The following is a 17,662-nucleotide window of genomic DNA, read 5'->3' as shown; positions in this document are numbered from 1 at the left end:
TCAAGCATTAATATAATGTTCATGTCAGCCACGGCCCCTCCTATCAAGAATATATTTGCAACTTCTCTGGAACTGTCCTTCAACCAAATCCTTGGCCCTGTCTGGGGGGGAAACTAGAATATGATGTGCTGAATATTTATTCTAGGTCTTGACTTTGATGAAGGGAATAGAACGGTTCGCTCAGGTGGAGGTTGGTTCCAAAATATATGGCCGGATGAACGTCATTCATTGATTCTGCGAGGAAAGCACGCACAAGTATCGTCACCTCCTCTCCAAGCACAAGTTCATAATAATCCAAATAAATTATTATACGCTGCAAAGACATTTAGAACTGGACTATGCACCTCAGGTCAGAAAGGGCTAGGAGAATTCTTTATGATCTTCCTTCGAACAATCAATTCCTCTTCACCCTAACTTCGACATCATTTTAGGTCCACTTACCCATTTCTTTTCTCTCTCCCCTCCCTTATCTAGCCCTTATCTCGTTCCATTTATAATGTAATGCCCCTCAAGGTGAATTAATTCACAGTGGAAAAAAAAGAACCAGATTAACAGCCACCAATTTAATAGCACTCAAGCATACATGTACCGAGTAGATTATTCTGCCTTCATCAACCGTAATGGTCATAGGTTCCAAACATCAATATGCTAACCCGAAGCTTGTTACCCTAATGTTGATTGATGCATTATTTTCACGAGAGAGGATTTGGACTAAATTGACTTGATGGTCCTCGTTACCATAATTGCAACATTCTTACAATTGTGCTGCAACAAATCCAGAATGTTAAATCCCGCGGGTGCCAGCAAACGTTCTGTAGTTATTACATGTTAAACAAATCTGATTTTGGACTCATTCTACATTCATAAGATTTTTCCAATTTTCATTACTGGAATTGCAACACAGATATGATATCTATGACTCAAGTAGCTTTTTGCTCTCCATTCCAGCATTTATAAGTGCTGATTCTTCCGGCTGCAAGAAACAGTCAGCGATTATAGAAAGGGTCTCGGAGTCACTTCACAGGGCTCATAATTCCTAAAATATCCATTTTATGCTCTGTCACTATAAAATGAAAAAAAAACAAACAAAAAAAACCTTTCATTACCGTGCTAATCCAATCGATGAAGGGGACAATTACCGTATATTGCAAAGTAAAAGACAGCCTCCAACCATAGCCACAGCTGCTAAACTTCATTCTACTAAACCTGAGATTATATTCATCAAAAGGTGTGCTCACAAATTGGGATTTATCCATTCGTTCACCCGTATTTGCATATGTTCTCAACGCCCTGGACATATGTTGCAGGAATACTAAACTCAAGTAGAGGGAGAACATTATCCATCAATCACACGGGGCACACACAGTCATTCTGTAAAGCAAAGCATACTGACCATTTATGTCCACAGAATGCTAAAGTGAATCTTGTCATGAAAAGGTCGTTTAAAAAAAATACACAGGATAGAAAGAAAGTTAAATGTAACCTCAGAGAGATGACGAGTAATGCATGAAGGAGATTGGTGATGTTGCACACATCCTGATAACGCTGCGGAAAGATCAAATAAAAACGCTGCTGAAAATGTCATTAAATGTACAACAACATTTTGCACTTCCAAAAAACTTTCATCGGATTTCTTTATGTGTACATTATAAGTCTGGGAGCAGATTTCAGTCCCTCAAGTGGTTTGATGTCTTATTTCCGTTGCTATTGCATTTTGTTTGTGAACTGAATCTCAAGCACAGAGATGGAAAAACCCATCAGTGATTTTGACATGTTTGACATTCCATTATAATCGTAAGAGATCATATAATCCTAACACACCACTTGGAGCTATTCCCCCATATAATGTATGTAAATACACCTGGCATATTCTTAAACAATTTGCTCAATCCCTAGGATGAGAATGTTTTGATATTTGGTTTCAGAAAAGCACGTGTCAGATTTTAACCATCATCATTTATTAAAAAGAAAATGAAAGGGTCTTTCATTAATCAGACGATGGACAGTCAATAATGGTCAGTGGCCTGTGAACTGATGCCTGCCTGTTTGGCTGTCAAATCCGACTGGCTGCTTCATTTCTTGAGCCTTCTGTCGGACCGCCTGTCGACTGCTCCATTCTATTGAAATGGCTTCTCAATCCCACATGGGCCACAATCACTGGGTGCCGGCATGTCTTTTGTGCTTGTTAAAGTCATTGACCTTTAATAATTCTTGTTTATTTATTTCCATGCCACTCCCTCAAATGTGGCTTTTCATAAAACCTGTGTCCGTAGCAGACAAAAGGTTGGTGACAGCTAGCAAAAATATTTATTCTGTTAAGCGAGATACTGTATGGCAGCTACTTCCGTCGTAGCTAGCTTGAAACGGCATCCTCGGCTGGTACAGAACATCAAGCGGTTTGTAAACAAAGGACTTTGATTTGAATCCCCCGCAACTGCTGCATTTGAGTCCATCTGTTTGCTTTGTTTGACAAGAAGGAGCACAGACGAAAGATGAAGATTGTTACGTTAGCGAACTAGCTAGCCGCCGACTGGTCGGCTGCCACATGCATGTCACTTGTGATCAAACGGTGGAGTGCTTTATGTGTAACGTTACATTTGGGGTTGATTTCACAGAAAGTAGTGCAGTTTGCTTTCCATTATCCGTCCTTCTTAGTCTGAATGAAACCCGCATGAAGCTCAGACTCTGGCGCGTTCCAACTTCCACATTACATACACGGCCAGTCAAGAATTTGGACACACTTTTCCATCCCATTTGGAATAGTGTGGTAACATTTGACTGAGGACAAAATAACTTGTTTGGCTGCTTGCATTATAAACTCATTGTTAATTTAAAAGGTAAATATGTGCGGGTAAGTGTGTGGGTGTAATACTGAAGTTTATTGCTTCACCTCTGCTGCAGTTACCTAAATTGCACATTTCAGGAGACGGCCTCGAATTTTAGTGTCACTTCCAACAATCCACTGTAAGATTATTAATTTATTTGATCTATAATAACCGTTTTACACTTATAATTGTGTGTATGGTTTGCTGGGTCTGATGTTCAGATCATGTGGCCTCCATCAGTTACTCTTTACAAAATGTGGGCTATGGCTACATGATACTCATCTGTAATTTGTGTCATTTCCAGTTGATGGATTTTAAAATTTGCGATTGTTTCTGAGCAAATGGTTCCTACCCATCGTAGTTCTGGATTATTTTCATCATTTTCAATACAACTGTGGCTTTTTTTTTTTTTGAGCCAATCTGTCCAATATCTCTGTCAAACACGTTTCAAGAGCAGCAGCAAATACAGCGATTTGCAGTCTGTGAAACAGGCAAGAGACATATGTGAAACAAGCAAATACAAAGAGGCTTTTGAGTGAATTATATGCATCAGGTTGCAACAAGAGTTAAAAAAAATGGAAATAAAAAAACACAACATTCTTGTTCTAGGTAGTTTGATTGTCGAATTGGCGAGCTAACATCCTCATTAAGCATGGATCAAAGTGTGAGGTGCAGGAAGCAGTGGCATGGAACCAGAGTGTGAAACCGACAGGATTAGTGTATGAGAGAGATGTTCTCTCAAGCGCAGAGCATGTTTGATGTCTCCCACATGGCTAATTGTCGACCGAAGAAGCCAACGTTATGGAGTGGAGCGTCTCAAAGAAATTACAGACAGATTTCTTGCCCTTGGCTAGCTTCCCTGTATTGGTGCTGATTTTTTTAATTTTTTTTCCCAAGCAATTACCAATCTGACTTTGACCTTTGACTGAAAAAAGAGAGTGACGAAAAAAGTTGCTACGATACAGTGGTGATTTAATTTGCAGAAAGGATTTCACCAAACACATGTTTGCACTCAGAAAAAACGTGTCACCATTTGTTTCTTCTTTTCCTCTCCATTCAGATGGATGGATGGTTTTGTATTTTTGAAAACTATTTTTTGCACGACATTATTAGTTAGGGTGGAATTTTAATTTATTTATTAGTTTTTTACAATTACAAATCAGAGGATTAGAGTTCACGCAATAAATATTGAATGTGATGCATCTTGATTGGATTATGATAACATTTGACTACTAACTACAGTTAAACAGTACTTCCATTAATAATAATAATAAAATGAATAAAACTAATAATAATAATGATAAAATGAATAAAACTAATAAAATTTATAATAATCATAATATTAAATATTAAAAAAAACAATACAACTAATAATAACAATTAATAATCCATGTTTAGAATAAACTACATCCACATTTACTTTTACTGTATTTCTTGAAAAGTAAATGGAAAAGATGTGCAGAGTTTAACGAGCGTTAAAAAAAATTGCTCATTATTGCAAAGTGCCAACAATGGTGTAATTGTGTATGGTCAACTGACATGTCAAACCCAGATCCAAAATCTAAAAACCCTGCCACATTCATGTGATTCTATTCTACTACCAGAGAGTGACGTAAACTATCCCTAGTCCGCACCAACTAATGGTGTGATTATAAAACGTTTTGATTCTGTTTTGAACAACAGCCAGTGAGGCAAAAAAGGATGTATTATATTCTGCTACAAAAATCCCCCCCAATTTTTATTTCTTTTTTAAATTAGCATTTTACAATCAGGACGCAATGGTAGCACACTGTCGATAGCTAAGACAAATACGTCATTTCCGGTTTGTAACGTAGGTTACTGTATTCAGAGAGGAAATGGTGGAAAGGTTTAAGAATTTGTATTTAAAGGCAGAAAAGGAAATGAAAAAGATTGAGAAGCCACAGCAATTTTGAAGTTATTGGAGCTGTGTTTGTCCTGATTGAATAATATTACAGGGGAATGATAAAAAATTAAATATAGAGGCTCCTCTCTTTGTCTGACATAGCCAAATTCATGCCAAGAGGACAGATGGAAAATAATCACGTCAAGAAAGCTTAGGTGAGTCAGGCGCAAAATCCAAATTAAAAGAGTAAACCAAAAAAATAGCAGAAATAAGCAATTCCCACTCAGGAGAGATGAAAAGCAGTTCAGCCACAAACCCGCGCAGTCACATAGGCACTGTGAGGTGGCTGAGCACGTGCCGCAGAATGATTTATGTCTGTACAGGAACAACTAAATGTGGAAACAAGATCGGAGCACATTCTAAAATGCTCTCTGGACTTTGCGGACTGCTGACTGATAGTTGCTGTCAACACTCCACAACGCTAAAAGATGATTCAGAGGGAATAAAGCTAGACATCCAGAAATCAAATACAATGAAACCTCATTTTTATTAATTTAATCCGTTCCGTGACTACATTAGTTTTTAAACCAAAATAAGGTCTCCCATTGAAATACATTGAAACACAATTAATCCGTTCACTGGATCTTTTCTTAACACTCATATTGGAGACTTTGTTCTCAACAGACTTTATAGAACAATCTAGCAAACACATGAGTCTTTCGAAGGTTTCACGTAACGATGACAATTCATACAATGCTAACAAAATTCCTGAAAGCACTTTAAAGCAACGCCAGTAGCGCACATTTGCACACCAAATCTTCTGGTCCAAAAGCCCATTTTCAACACTATATTGTGGGTTTGATACTCTCACCAACTCACGATTCAATTTGATTACCATTCACGAGGTATTTATATCTGCATCTCGATCCATCTAATATTCATTTATTTCTTCCCACCCAGAATTCGGGAAAGTCTGAGCTTTGGGAGCATTTTGCCTCTGCTGATACCAGCAAAAGCAGACTTTGCTTAAGAAGCAATATCAAGCGACACACCATTACTGATACTTGAGTCTGTGCAGGGCACAATTAAATCACAAGACATTTTGGAAAATGCTGCTCTCTGTCACAAAGCCTGGTCTTAACTGCAGGTCATCAAAAAAAACACTGCATTATTCAGACCTTTGACGAGCCCTAATCTAAAGCCTATTGAACTTCTTTAAAGCGACCCATCAAACCTGAGTCGGATGGGGCGTTTGCTCACATTTTGTCATTTTCTTTCTCGAACCAAACATTTAGCCTGCATTGTAATTTCTTAAACAGCCAAAACACTGTTTAGTTGTGTGTGTGCCAATATAAGATCCATTTTGTGCAAGCCAAACAAGTTAAAAAAAAGGGGGAAGCAAGCTGCCATTTTTCCAAAACTATTGAGCTAAAGTTGTCATTATGAAGTCATCCCCTCCAGTAAAAACTTGAATCATGCAAAAGATGCCATGGGCGTTTTACAGTGTCAAAGTTTTATATTTTACACCATTCCCCCAAAATGCAATACTATGCCCGAAAAAAATGAAACAGTAGAAGAACAACAAGAAATGAAATGACACATGAAACAGCATTTTTTTTAAAGGAATTTTGTGATAAAGTCACAAACCTGAGCACAACTGAGATAAGTTTGCAAATTATGAAAAATGACTCTTGAAGATGCTAATAAAACCTTAATAATAATAAAAAAATAATTAATTGCACGGCAGTATTTGCTTTGTATGCGTCTCAAATTTTCAAGTACATGCTTAATGCAGAGTAAATAATTACCTCTGGCCGTTTCGCTGTGGACAGAGTTTTGTTTAGGAGGAGTGGCGGTGGTGCGGGTCATACCTCACATTCTCGGGAGCCGGAGATGGTGTAAGTGCAGGTTCCGGTCCCATTGACAAGCACATCCATGGCCTCGGAATTGTTGGGTTTATAGTCCACATAGTACTCCTGCAGGGGAGAGCTCAAGGTGCGTTCTGTTTCCTTGGACTTCTTGCGCCGTTTGCGGGCCGTCGCTGAATTCTCCTGCAGTTGCTTGACACTGCTCGGATAGCGTTTCCACGACACGTAGATCACCAATAGGATCATCGCAACCGATAGAAAAAGGGCAACACTTCCGGCAACTATCTTGTGAAAGGACACAGGCTCCAAATCTTGATCTGGGGGAAGTGCCACTGGCTGGGTAACCGCCGATGAAGTCGGACCGCCAATAGATCCTTCGGCTCTCTTTCCAGAACGAGTGGGCGAAGCCAAAATTGCTGGGTGATGCTCAGGCTGCTCCGAAACATTGGATGGAGTGGGGGGAATGCTTGCGGTGAGCATCGTCACTTGGTTCGATTGACATACCCCAAAAGCGTCGACGGCATCCATCACTTTCTCCCCTTGGGCCTTCTTTGGAGAGGCGCATATCATGGTGGTTTCCTTTGCGCCCCTAAATTTTCTCAGCCAAGACACAAGAGGACAAATGGCCGGACCACAGTCCCAAACATTTCCAGCCAAGCTAATTGTCGTGACCGAGATCCAGGCATCAACCACCTCTTGAGACACATTGGTCAACTTGTTGGAGTCCAAATTGAGGGTTTGCAGGTTGGGCAAATACTGGTAAATAGCAGCATCAAGTTCTGACAGATCATTCCCAGACAAATCAAATTTTTGGATGGAAGCCCAAATCCAGGTTAGGCCTTGGCTCATGGATCGAATGCGATTCCACTGTAGGTAAAGTGCCCGCAGATTGTAGAGACGAGGAAAATGTGAAAAATTGATCTTTGAGAATTGGTTATGCTCCAGGTGTAACTCTGTGAGCTTGACTAGGCCAGAAAGTGCATTCCGGGTGATACTGCGCAAGCGGTTGTAGCCAAGATCAAGAAACTCAAGATTTCTGCAGTCTTGGAATAGACGCAATGGAAGGATCTTCAGTGAATTGGAGCGTATGTGAAGGCTGAGAAGCTTCCGTAGTCCTTGAAACTGGCCCGGCTGCAACACTTCCAGTTTGTTGTAGGACAGATCAAGATTACGCAAATTGGGTACTGGCTGGAATGTGGTGTTGTGAAGTAAAGTGATCTTGTTGGAGCTCAGGATCAGTTCTTTTAGCCTGCGAACTCCCTGGAACGCCATCCCGTCTACAGCCGTGATGTAATTGTGGTCTAAATAAAGCCAGATGAGGTGGTTCAGGCCGACAAACTGGCCGGCTCGAAGGTTCACGAGGCTGTTGTACCGCAACGACAGGCCTTCGCAACCTCCCGAGAGGTTCTTGGGGACGTCACGAAATGCACTTGACTCGCAGTACACAATTTTGCCATCGCAGCGGCAGCTTTTTGGGCATGGACGCTCCGTCAGAGCTGGGCTTGCTGCTAGCCACACCTGCATCAGCAGTTGGAGTATTATCCAACGACGTTGCAGAGCAGAGCCTGGATGGAAGAAAACGAATAGTGTTAAGCAGGTAAGATACAATACACTATGTTAAAAACACATACGAGTAATAATGTGTTGTTTATTTTTATTGAAAAGCACCGGCTATTTATTTTATCACAATGAAATTAGTTCCGGATATGTGAGCGTATACTCATAAACATGAATGAAAAATCTCAGCACATTACATGAACTCATATTCATCCATAATGAAATATCAATGCAATTCTTCCCCGCTCTCGTCACCGTTGGAGACTAATTAATTGATCAAATGGCTTTAATTGGATAGCTCGGCGTATACAATGGCATTGATTTTGTAGTTTCATCAATTTTAAGGTGAAGACTTTTGGTCAAAATATTGCGCAGCAAAGCACCTGACAGCACAGTGAAACGCTTGAGCAACTTCATTCATAAGAAGTATAATTTACAGCAACATATCATCAGGGAAATGTTGTTTGCCTTATTAATTCAGATCCACCAGCACACGCCATGCAGTGTTCTTCATCGATTTTGCTTTGATGTACCATTGATAGTGTAACATTGCAGCGTTGGCTCGGCCATGATTTTACAGTCGTTTTGGTTCATCAATCGGTTTCAGATTTTGCTTAAAAATGCTACCTTGAATAATGTCCTCAATAGTTCATATTTTTGACTTAATACATAAATAAAAGAACATCTTGCGTTGTGTTAAACTTTGCATTGTTGTTGTTCACTTTGCATTTCAGCATAAAATAAAAATCATGGCTCCGTCACATTTACATTTTCTTAACACTTTGACGTTTTTTTTTTTATACAATGTCAAGGTAATGCTCATGATTGTACACTGATTTTCACAGATGCTATTACAAAGCTTCTCAGCTGATTTTCTTTTTTTTCTTTTTTGCCAAGTCTTTATCTCATGCACACGGCCACATTCTCAGAGCAAATGCTTCTTCACCAATCATCAACACATCATTGCTACGATTCAAACAATAAATCACTTTGCCTTTACCACCTCTTGGATTGTGTCAGCTACCTACAAATATATTTGTATGGCTGGCATTCACTGCTTGTGAGAAATCCTTTGCTCAGTTAATCCACTCAGTGTTGATTACTTGATCACATTTTCTCTACCGCCACTCTCTCAAACCTAATCCCACAATTTCCCCTTCCCTATAGACCCCAGTGGGCCATCGCATGGTGTCACACTTTTTTCTTTCTCATATGGAGACAAATTGAAATGGCCGCATCCCATTACCATTATTGTAGTTTTGTCGAAATGTAAGCCGTATCGGAATGCATCAGCGAGAATAGCATGCTAATAAAAAATGAAGGCGACTGATGGTCTTCGGCATTTACTTTGTGGCACGGGGCAGTTTCGCAACCGTAAATATGCATTTTATATATTTAGAAAATGGGTCATTCAAGCCATTACGATATCAGTGGTTGGGTTTGTCCTGCAGACTTTTTTTTTTATAGTCTGTAATTACGACATCCACTAAAGCAATGTTATTTGTTATATAATTGAGTGACTGAGCATTTTCACCAAAAGTATTTTGTATGGACTGGCATTGTTGTTGGTTTTAAGAAATGATCTGCTGTCTGTGACATATGTATGAATTAGAAACAAACCCCGAATATTTTACAGATTTTGTTGCGCTGTCATGCATTTGTACAGCAGCTTTTATTATGAATCTTAGTTTACGAAATGCTAAAAAAATAAAAATAAAAAGCGCGTGAGCACTTGGGAAGGGTAGACGCTTTAAAATTGCTACTTATAAAAATCCAGTAAAGTGCTCGATGGCCAAGTTTCCTAACATTTCTTCTTCAACTGGGAAGAGGAGGGGGTCAGTCATTTACATTAAAACGTGTTCCTCTTTACAAAGTCACTCATGATCTGTCATTAAAAAAATATTGATTTCCCCTTGAGAAAGTAGTGTGGGGTCATGCTGCATGCAGGAATTCGCCTTGCGCACCATTACCAAAGGACAAAATCAATTTGAGGAAATGAATTGTGCATACATTTAAGTGGTTTACGAAATAGATGATACCTTGAAAAGCGCCGTGCTGGGCATATGAACTTGAAGGAAGTGTTCATGATTAATATATAGACTGGCTTGAGGGGCTGCTGACCTCGCCTGAACCTGCATTCTTTATGGATACTCGTGTTGATACTTTTAGCCGTAGTGTCCATGGCTTCAGTTTCAGCATAATCTCTGCAGGATTTGTCAGCAATAATTCTCAAAAATCGAATAGCTGAAGGGCATGATTGAACATATGCTTTCTAACATTGCTATTTAGTTTCTAGCCAAGCATCTGTGTATCCCATATGCGTATTGGATGTGTGTGTGTGTGTCAAAATACAATGCGGAGAGAAAAATTATTTTCAGAAGAATCTTTCATCATCCCTCGCAGATGGAGGGAACAGTTGTATATACATCATCAATCATGTTACTTGCAATGCTTTCTAAAATACGACAGAATAAGACTGACATCCCATGTGTATTGTTGTAAAGTAATTGTAATACACAGGTTTGACTGGGGGAGCGTTTGTGTAGGCCGTTCATTTATTTATTTATTTTTCCAATTTAGACTTTAATCCCATGAGTTAGCAGATAACCCTCTGTTGCTTGTGTTTCCCACGTGCATAACAGGTCCGTTACATCAGATGTGACTGTTTCCTTATTCATTCAAAGGCTGCCTCATAAGACACCTCCCACCACCCTTACCGAAACCTTGTGTGGTTAATGAGCGCTCTGTGCGCTAATGTCTCTTCTAATGGCATTCACCAAGGTGCAAAAGTCACCCTCCGAGGTGTCTCTATTACCCTTTATCTAATGTGCTATTCTGCATAGCTTTGATCTTCTCCCGGGCCTATTTGATGCCCCTCTGTTACATTTTAAACCCAACTCAAATCGTGTCCTGAACCCTTGCTGAGTTTTTTTTTTGTCCATTTATATGTTTTACCTTTGGTTTCAGCTCCATCTTAAATGGGCCTTTATCTTTCTGAACATTTAACATTCACTATTGGAAAACCAGAGGTGGGCATTCCGTCACTGACGGAATAGACCATCAGCCCGTCATTGATGGACGCACCGTTTTGCTCATGATAGATGTGAATCTAAAAAAAAAAAATAATAATAAAATAAATAAATAATTAAATAAATGGATTAAGCACATATAAATGGATTAAGCACATATAAATATATATATATATATTTTTTTTTTTTTAATTTGCCCTTTATTAGTCCCACAATGGGGAAATTCGAGATTCAAACCCAGGCCTCCTGGGGAGACTGGGTCCTGAACGCGGCGCCTTAGACCACTCGGCCATCCTGGCAGCCATATATATTCAAGTTCACTTTATTCAATGTATGTATGTGTATTTATTAGCATATCAACTTTATGGTTGTGGTTTTCTGTTAATTCTTGGTTAATTTTTTTCTATTCAAGACTGTTTCGTGTGTTTGATTGCGAGGCACTGACCATACGTGGAAACGCTGTGCGCTTCCAGTACAGTAGGTGGCAATAGGCACCAAAGATCAGTAATCCGCCCATGAAGAAGAAGACGAAGAGGGGGAGCGTGGTACTTGGATTGGATTTTATTTACCCTCGGCTACAATGCAGAGGTGGATTCTGTTTAGAGTAAACTATTTAAAACTTTAATGACATTGCCATTTTCGGTGGTTAAAACATCTGCAAGTAACTAAGTGTATATGAAACGCACCGACTGACAGACCAACGGACTTCTGATGGACCCATAATAATGACAATAATAATACCTGACAGACAAGCCGACGAAAAGTTGGACAGTACTCGGGCTGCTGATGAATTACGAATGATGGACTGGCAAAATTGAGGAAAATGCCCACCTCTGTGTAATACTGTATATCTGTGCCTCTCCTTTATCTTTGTCATGCTCTTCAGTTATCTCTCGAAAACTAACAAGGATGGATAAACCCATTGTGAAATTGTGTTAAAAAGGCATACCGGTCCAGAACAAAACCAATGCTGTCCTCTGCATGACAGCCATTTGTGCCTCGCAGACGTAACACATGAAGACAATGAATGCACTTTACTGCAGCCCTTTTATAAAACAAATTTCTCTAATCAACTTAGTGCACTGTTTGGATCAAGTGTGATGACAAAACTACTGTACTGAAGCGAGCCTACAGACGGACAGGGAGAGAGAACGCTTGCACCGGCTAGCATCCATTAGTCTCCAATTATCTTCGGGATGATGGCAAGGCCTGCCAAGTTAGAAGCATTTCAACTGTTGATATAAAACAATTGCCTGCCATGCCCTTGAATCGCTGCCACTTTACCGGGACTAGAAAAACAGCAACAATATTTTTGTGAATACAGTGCACACACACATACGACAGGGCGAGCGTGTTTTTCTTTTCAATCTTGTCTGATTCCTGATTTCCCTTGATAGTCACAGCTCCATGCAGGTGAAGTGATAATAAGACTGAGAATAACAAATATAACCAGCCCACACGGTTCGCTCTGTGTCCCAGTTGAAACTCAGTTTCAACAAACAAAACTTCAGGATCAGAATTACTTTCGCGATGCCAATTCACAAATGTTGAATGGTTATATTTAGTGAAGCGCCGTTCGATGTTTTCACTGTCTGCAAACTGCCCGAGCAATAAAAATGCATGTATCTAATAGAGAAAATGTAAATCAGCCAGGTGTTTAAAAATCGCCAAATATAGCGTAATATAGTTCACTCAAATAACTGCAGAAATAAAAGGAAGCCAACCTACGTTCGTGACGCTTTGATACGGGCTGAAAATCTGAGTCGTGCACACGCCAGTCAGTCAATTAACTTCACCTTGATGAATTTATTGAAGTACAGCAGTAGACCATGGAAATACACTGGAACTCCGCTATTTGCGGGAGTCGGGGTGAAAATAATGACACTTTATAATTCATAAGAATAGTTCAAGTAAATGCGATTGTTGCTTGAAAGGAGGCATTCTGTTGCTTACACGGTAATTTTACAGCGCATGTATCAATACGTGGAATACGTGCAGTCTTGATAAGTCCTAACAGCACAGGGGAGTCAGGTACGGGAAGTTTGAAGTCTTCACTGAGCTAGAGAAACAAATGTGGAAAAGCGCCAACTCTCCCTGGTCAGTACCAGTCTGAAGGATATCATGTTTGACATTCATGTCAAAACAGCTGGTTTGTAACCAAACGACAAAGGTGATAGGATGCTTTAAAGTTCAGATTTGAGGATTATAGAATGCAGCTTTTGATGACAATTTAACTTGACTACAGGGACTTGGCCTGGTCTGTAAAGTCGTCTTGACGATGTCATGTTAAACTGTCATGTCATGTTGAGTAGGTTACTCCTAATGCGGTGTTTTTTGGGAGCAACAACAAATTTAAAAAAAAAAATTAAAAAACAATCAGATGTGATGAGCCGATATAGAATTGTTTGCTTCCACCACGTTGTTCTATGAGATCAGGCAGTTCCTCAAACTCAGCATATCATCGAAAATGAGGTGAGGCCTATCTATTAATCTATTTTAAACGAAACAGACGTCTGGAATAGAGAGACAAGTACAACAACTACTCTTGGTCCTGCTAAGGAGATGGGCTACAATATTGTATATGCTGGTGTGAGTTCTGACTAAAAAGTATCACAGACAATCTCAAGGTTCTTTGCTGACTAATTCTCAGAGAGAAAGCTCCAAAATGAACTCGTTGCCCAAACAAGTGACTTCACTTATAACTATCATTAAATTCAAGAACAAGTCTGGACGTTATCCGAAAATGCAAGTGACGGGCATAGTGAGGCTGCTGGGATCACTGGGCTTTAATGGCTGCCAGGTACGACCGGGTGTCGTTAGAAGAGAAGTGGAATGACACGCCATATTGTAACTCTGAAGGCCCTGGCTGTACAAGCAATAGATTCTCACTTTTCTTTCCCAAAGCGTTCATTGCATGGTGTTTGTCTTCTGAATCCAAATGATGGAAATCTATTTTTAGTTGTATATATTATTGTTGTGACCATTGCCCTAGCAGCATCACCTGACATTTCAAGAATGCTGCCTTTTGGATGCAGAGGCGCCAGCAGAAGGTCATCTTTTGTCTATTGTTGTGCTAATTTGACCTTGCTTGCAAGCCTTAGCCAACGATATGAACACTATACACACCGATAACATCAACAGGTTCTTTGTTTTAGAAACGAAAAGATGAAATCAGGTGAAATATATGTGGGCTGAAAGTTTTGCTTACATTTTGCCAGATCTCCAATGACAAGGTCCATGAAGCATAAGAGTGTTGCATGCTGTTAATGAAGACTGGTGGATAATTGCATCCAATAATTGAGGGGAACCATCGAAAAAATGACATCATTTTTTTTTTTTTAACATTCTGACACACTATTTAGCGAACACAAAGCCAGGCTGCCATGATTCACCCTATTGAGTTACTTTCATTGCATTTGAGCTCCTCGAGCCATACAGTGCAGTTCTGCGTGCATGCTGCTGTTGCTTATATTGATGCGGTGCAGAAACTCACCGTGGGTCAATATATCAAGCTGCCTTACAATTAATGGCATAGCAATACCAGTGAACTTGATCATCTGTACAGACTCTGAGTTTCCACTGGCGAGGGAAGATTAGGCTACCACTGATAATGCTACTGGGTAGGCAAATGATGGATAACAAGGTCTAATTATACAGCGTAAAGTGTGTGTCTGGGTGTGTGAGCAGAATATATTATCAAAGAGAGGATCAGAGTGAGGAAGTGGGGGTGAGTGTGTAGTCTTAGGCACACATAAGGAAACCAGGACAGCAATCATAAACTAAAAACGCTCGCTTTTGACTCTCAATGTTGTATATGTTTAAATATTGCACCAACCGTTAATGGACGTTTTATTGAACAGACTTTTTTTAAAGTCAGGGACAGGCACACTTTGTAGATTACCTATTTAATACATTTGAATAGTACATAGTCAAAATTTGCACTGTGCCAACAAATGTGAAAGTTTGGGGTCATCCATGTGCTCCGACTGGGTTGTATCGTTTAGTTTCGACCAGATTAAGGACACTCGATAGTTTAAGCAGGGAGTCACGCTTTTGTAACATTGACAGGCTTCCAACATTGATGTGATTAGCATTCCTGTGACTCCCGTGCATGTCAGTGAGCCAGCCATTCAAATTGGTCAAGAAGATTAAAAAAAAAAAAAAAAACAACGACACACTCTAATTTGCTATGTAGACCATTTGGGCTACCTTCATTGAGTGCGCAGGCTTGCAAATTACAAATGAAGTCCCTTTAGTCTGTAATAAACCTTACAGCCAAATGGGGGTGGAGGGGGGGCGAGGAGGGGGGAGGGGGGAGCACTGCAGCGCTGCTACTGAAAATTAATGCACACGATTCAGCATTCATTCTTGAAGCTTCTCAAATGCGTTTTTACCTTTACCAAATACGCATTTGGTCCTACTAATTAATTCGGGGCAGTTTCTCGATCGTTTAAAACGAATTGTAATGTAGGAATAAATTAGCGTGTATACTGCTTATATAAACTATGTGATATTTTTTAAAGGAAGACACTTACCCATATCAGCGTATGTGTCGAGTCCAGTTAATGGATTCGGATCCGCATGTCCACTAACAGGTACCGTCCTGATTCAATAGCCGGGTCTGAGCGCACCTGCCCCCGCTTACTCTCATAGACCTGGCTGTGCAGTCCGGTTCAAATGTGCGTTTAACCCCAACACCACGACACAATTCCCTCCACTGTAGGATGATTCAATTGATTTTTAAGAAAATCCCAAATTCAAAATTCCACGTCCATGCTTTTGCTGCAAAAACAACAGCCGTGTCCAAGTTGGAGCCAAAAAGAATTGCCCACTGCAGCAGGCGCAGTCCCATCCAAGTGGACCGTGGCAATCTCTTCATGCACCCGAAGATTCATCACGAAACCCGTCGCAGAACCTCTCAATTAACGCAACATGCTTCGATTTCCCCTCCAAAAAAAGCAGCCTTGTGATTCCTCTCGCGTGCAGGGCAAAAAGCTCAGCGTCGTCTGACTGGAGGGATGCTCAGTCTGGACCGCCCATGGCGCACAGAGCAAAGTAACGCAGCTTTCTCCACAAGTCAACGCAAAAACTCACAAAATAATCCAATATCCTAATATCCACCTTTTTTGGGGGGGCGTCCACGTGCCTTCCTCGCACACACAGTTCAATCGGCGTGAATCTGTTGTTAATGCGTGCGTCTGCATCCCCAAGCAACTTTAACCAAGCAGAATCCGAATGCCCTCTTCTGGCGGCTCCGCAGCCCACGCGCACGTCCGTTCAAAGTGGCTCCGGATAAAGATTATTCGACCAATAATCACGGCGAGGATCGACAAGGATGCACGTATATTTATTTACTCTAGTAATGTCAACAGATGAGAAAGCAATTCCAACATGAGGGAAATATTTTCCCCCCTCATCAGATGTGGCGTGCGCATAATTTTTTTTTGTCTTTTTCTCCTTTTCGATAAGAGAACTCGCCTTTAGTTTTACCTTTCACTTGTAATGCTGAATGGGCCAGTGTTTTGGTAATATTTTGGATTTAAGCATAAATTATGATACGTGCACGCCATCACGTGACGTACGTCGACAGCACTACTTCACGCACACGCGCACACACCAGTCAATTAAGAAGAGGACTCTTCAGATCAACTGCGCTACAGTGCTGTGAAAGAAGATTTAATTTCTTGTTTATTTTGACATGATTGTGAGTGTTTACGCAATGTACCTCCAAAAGGGCCACATTGTTTCGAGGCACTCACTTATGTTTGTCCGGTCTGCTCATAAGCATACTGCTTTCCTACTTCTGGGAGCGTGTTGAGCAGACCTGCTTTTTTTCTTTGCCAATGTTCCATCCCTTTATTTTTTATTTATTTATTTATTTTTACTCATTTGAATCATAAAGGGCACATTTAATCCGCACCGTGACTTGTACTGTAATTGCAACCTGTCATCTCTGTTTGCTGTTTTTGGTTTCGTATTTAGTTTCATGTTTTCCTTGTGCTTGGTGTGTGTCTCATGTTAAACCTAATTGTGTTCACCTGTGCTTGTCATCCTCGCACTCCCTGGTGTGAAGCAATGCGGTCGTGTCTTGTCCAGGTGTTCCTCGTTGTCTTGTTACTTTGTTTGTACTTGTTGCGTGCAGTTCTTGTTGGTCCATTGTCATTCATGTCTCTCGTTTTGTCTAGTTAAGTCAAGTCCTTGTTTTTTTTATACCTGTTATTTTGTATTTTTGATTTTCCGAGTCCCTTGTTTTCCTTTTTATCTTCAATGAAATACCATTTAAGTTACCTCTGCCGCGCTTCTCTTCGTTTGAGTCCTCCTCCATCTTAATCCGCCACCAAAACGTGACACAACCAGAGCTGGATTGGTCATCTCGACAACGCAGATACCCGGTGGGCTGTCGTCTTCTAAATAACAGGGCTATTTTAATTATTATTTTCCTCTGTTTACCCTCAAGGCGCAGTCCCACTATTTAGAGGGAGCAGCCCAAAAATGTATTTACAATACAGAAACTGAACT

The 17,662-nt window shown here is 40.3% G+C and overlaps 1 protein-coding gene across 2 annotated transcripts in view; it reads right to left on the bottom strand.

The window, feature by feature from the left end:
- The window catches only part of LOC148319395 (leucine-rich repeat transmembrane neuronal protein 4), a 78,358-nt gene extending 62,009 nt beyond the window's left edge, over positions 1-16,349 (bottom strand). The window contains exons 1-2 of one of the 2 annotated variants that reach the window (XR_015839792.1): positions 15,679-16,349; positions 6,498-8,122 (exon numbers count right to left, since the gene is read on the bottom strand). Coding sequence is in view for 1 of the 2 variants with exons in the window: in XM_088281867.1 (XP_088137993.1) it covers positions 6,561-8,122; positions 15,679-15,682 (1,566 nt within the window). In the remaining variant the exon portion in view is untranslated. The remainder of the gene's footprint in view (positions 1-6,497; positions 8,123-15,678) is intronic. The other variant, XM_088281867.1, reaches the window with a different exon arrangement.
- Between the last annotated feature and the right edge of the window lie 1,313 nt (positions 16,350-17,662).

The sequence above is a fragment of the Idiotropiscis lumnitzeri genome, chromosome 18 (assembly GCF_059441095.1).
Source record: "Idiotropiscis lumnitzeri isolate Australia: NSW breed Sydney's pygmy pipehorse chromosome 18, RoL_Ilum_1.0, whole genome shotgun sequence".
Lineage (NCBI taxonomy): Eukaryota > Metazoa > Chordata > Actinopteri > Syngnathiformes > Syngnathidae > Idiotropiscis > Idiotropiscis lumnitzeri.
The sequence above is the reverse complement of the archived record's forward strand: the minus strand, read 5'-3'. Positions and strand labels throughout refer to the sequence as shown.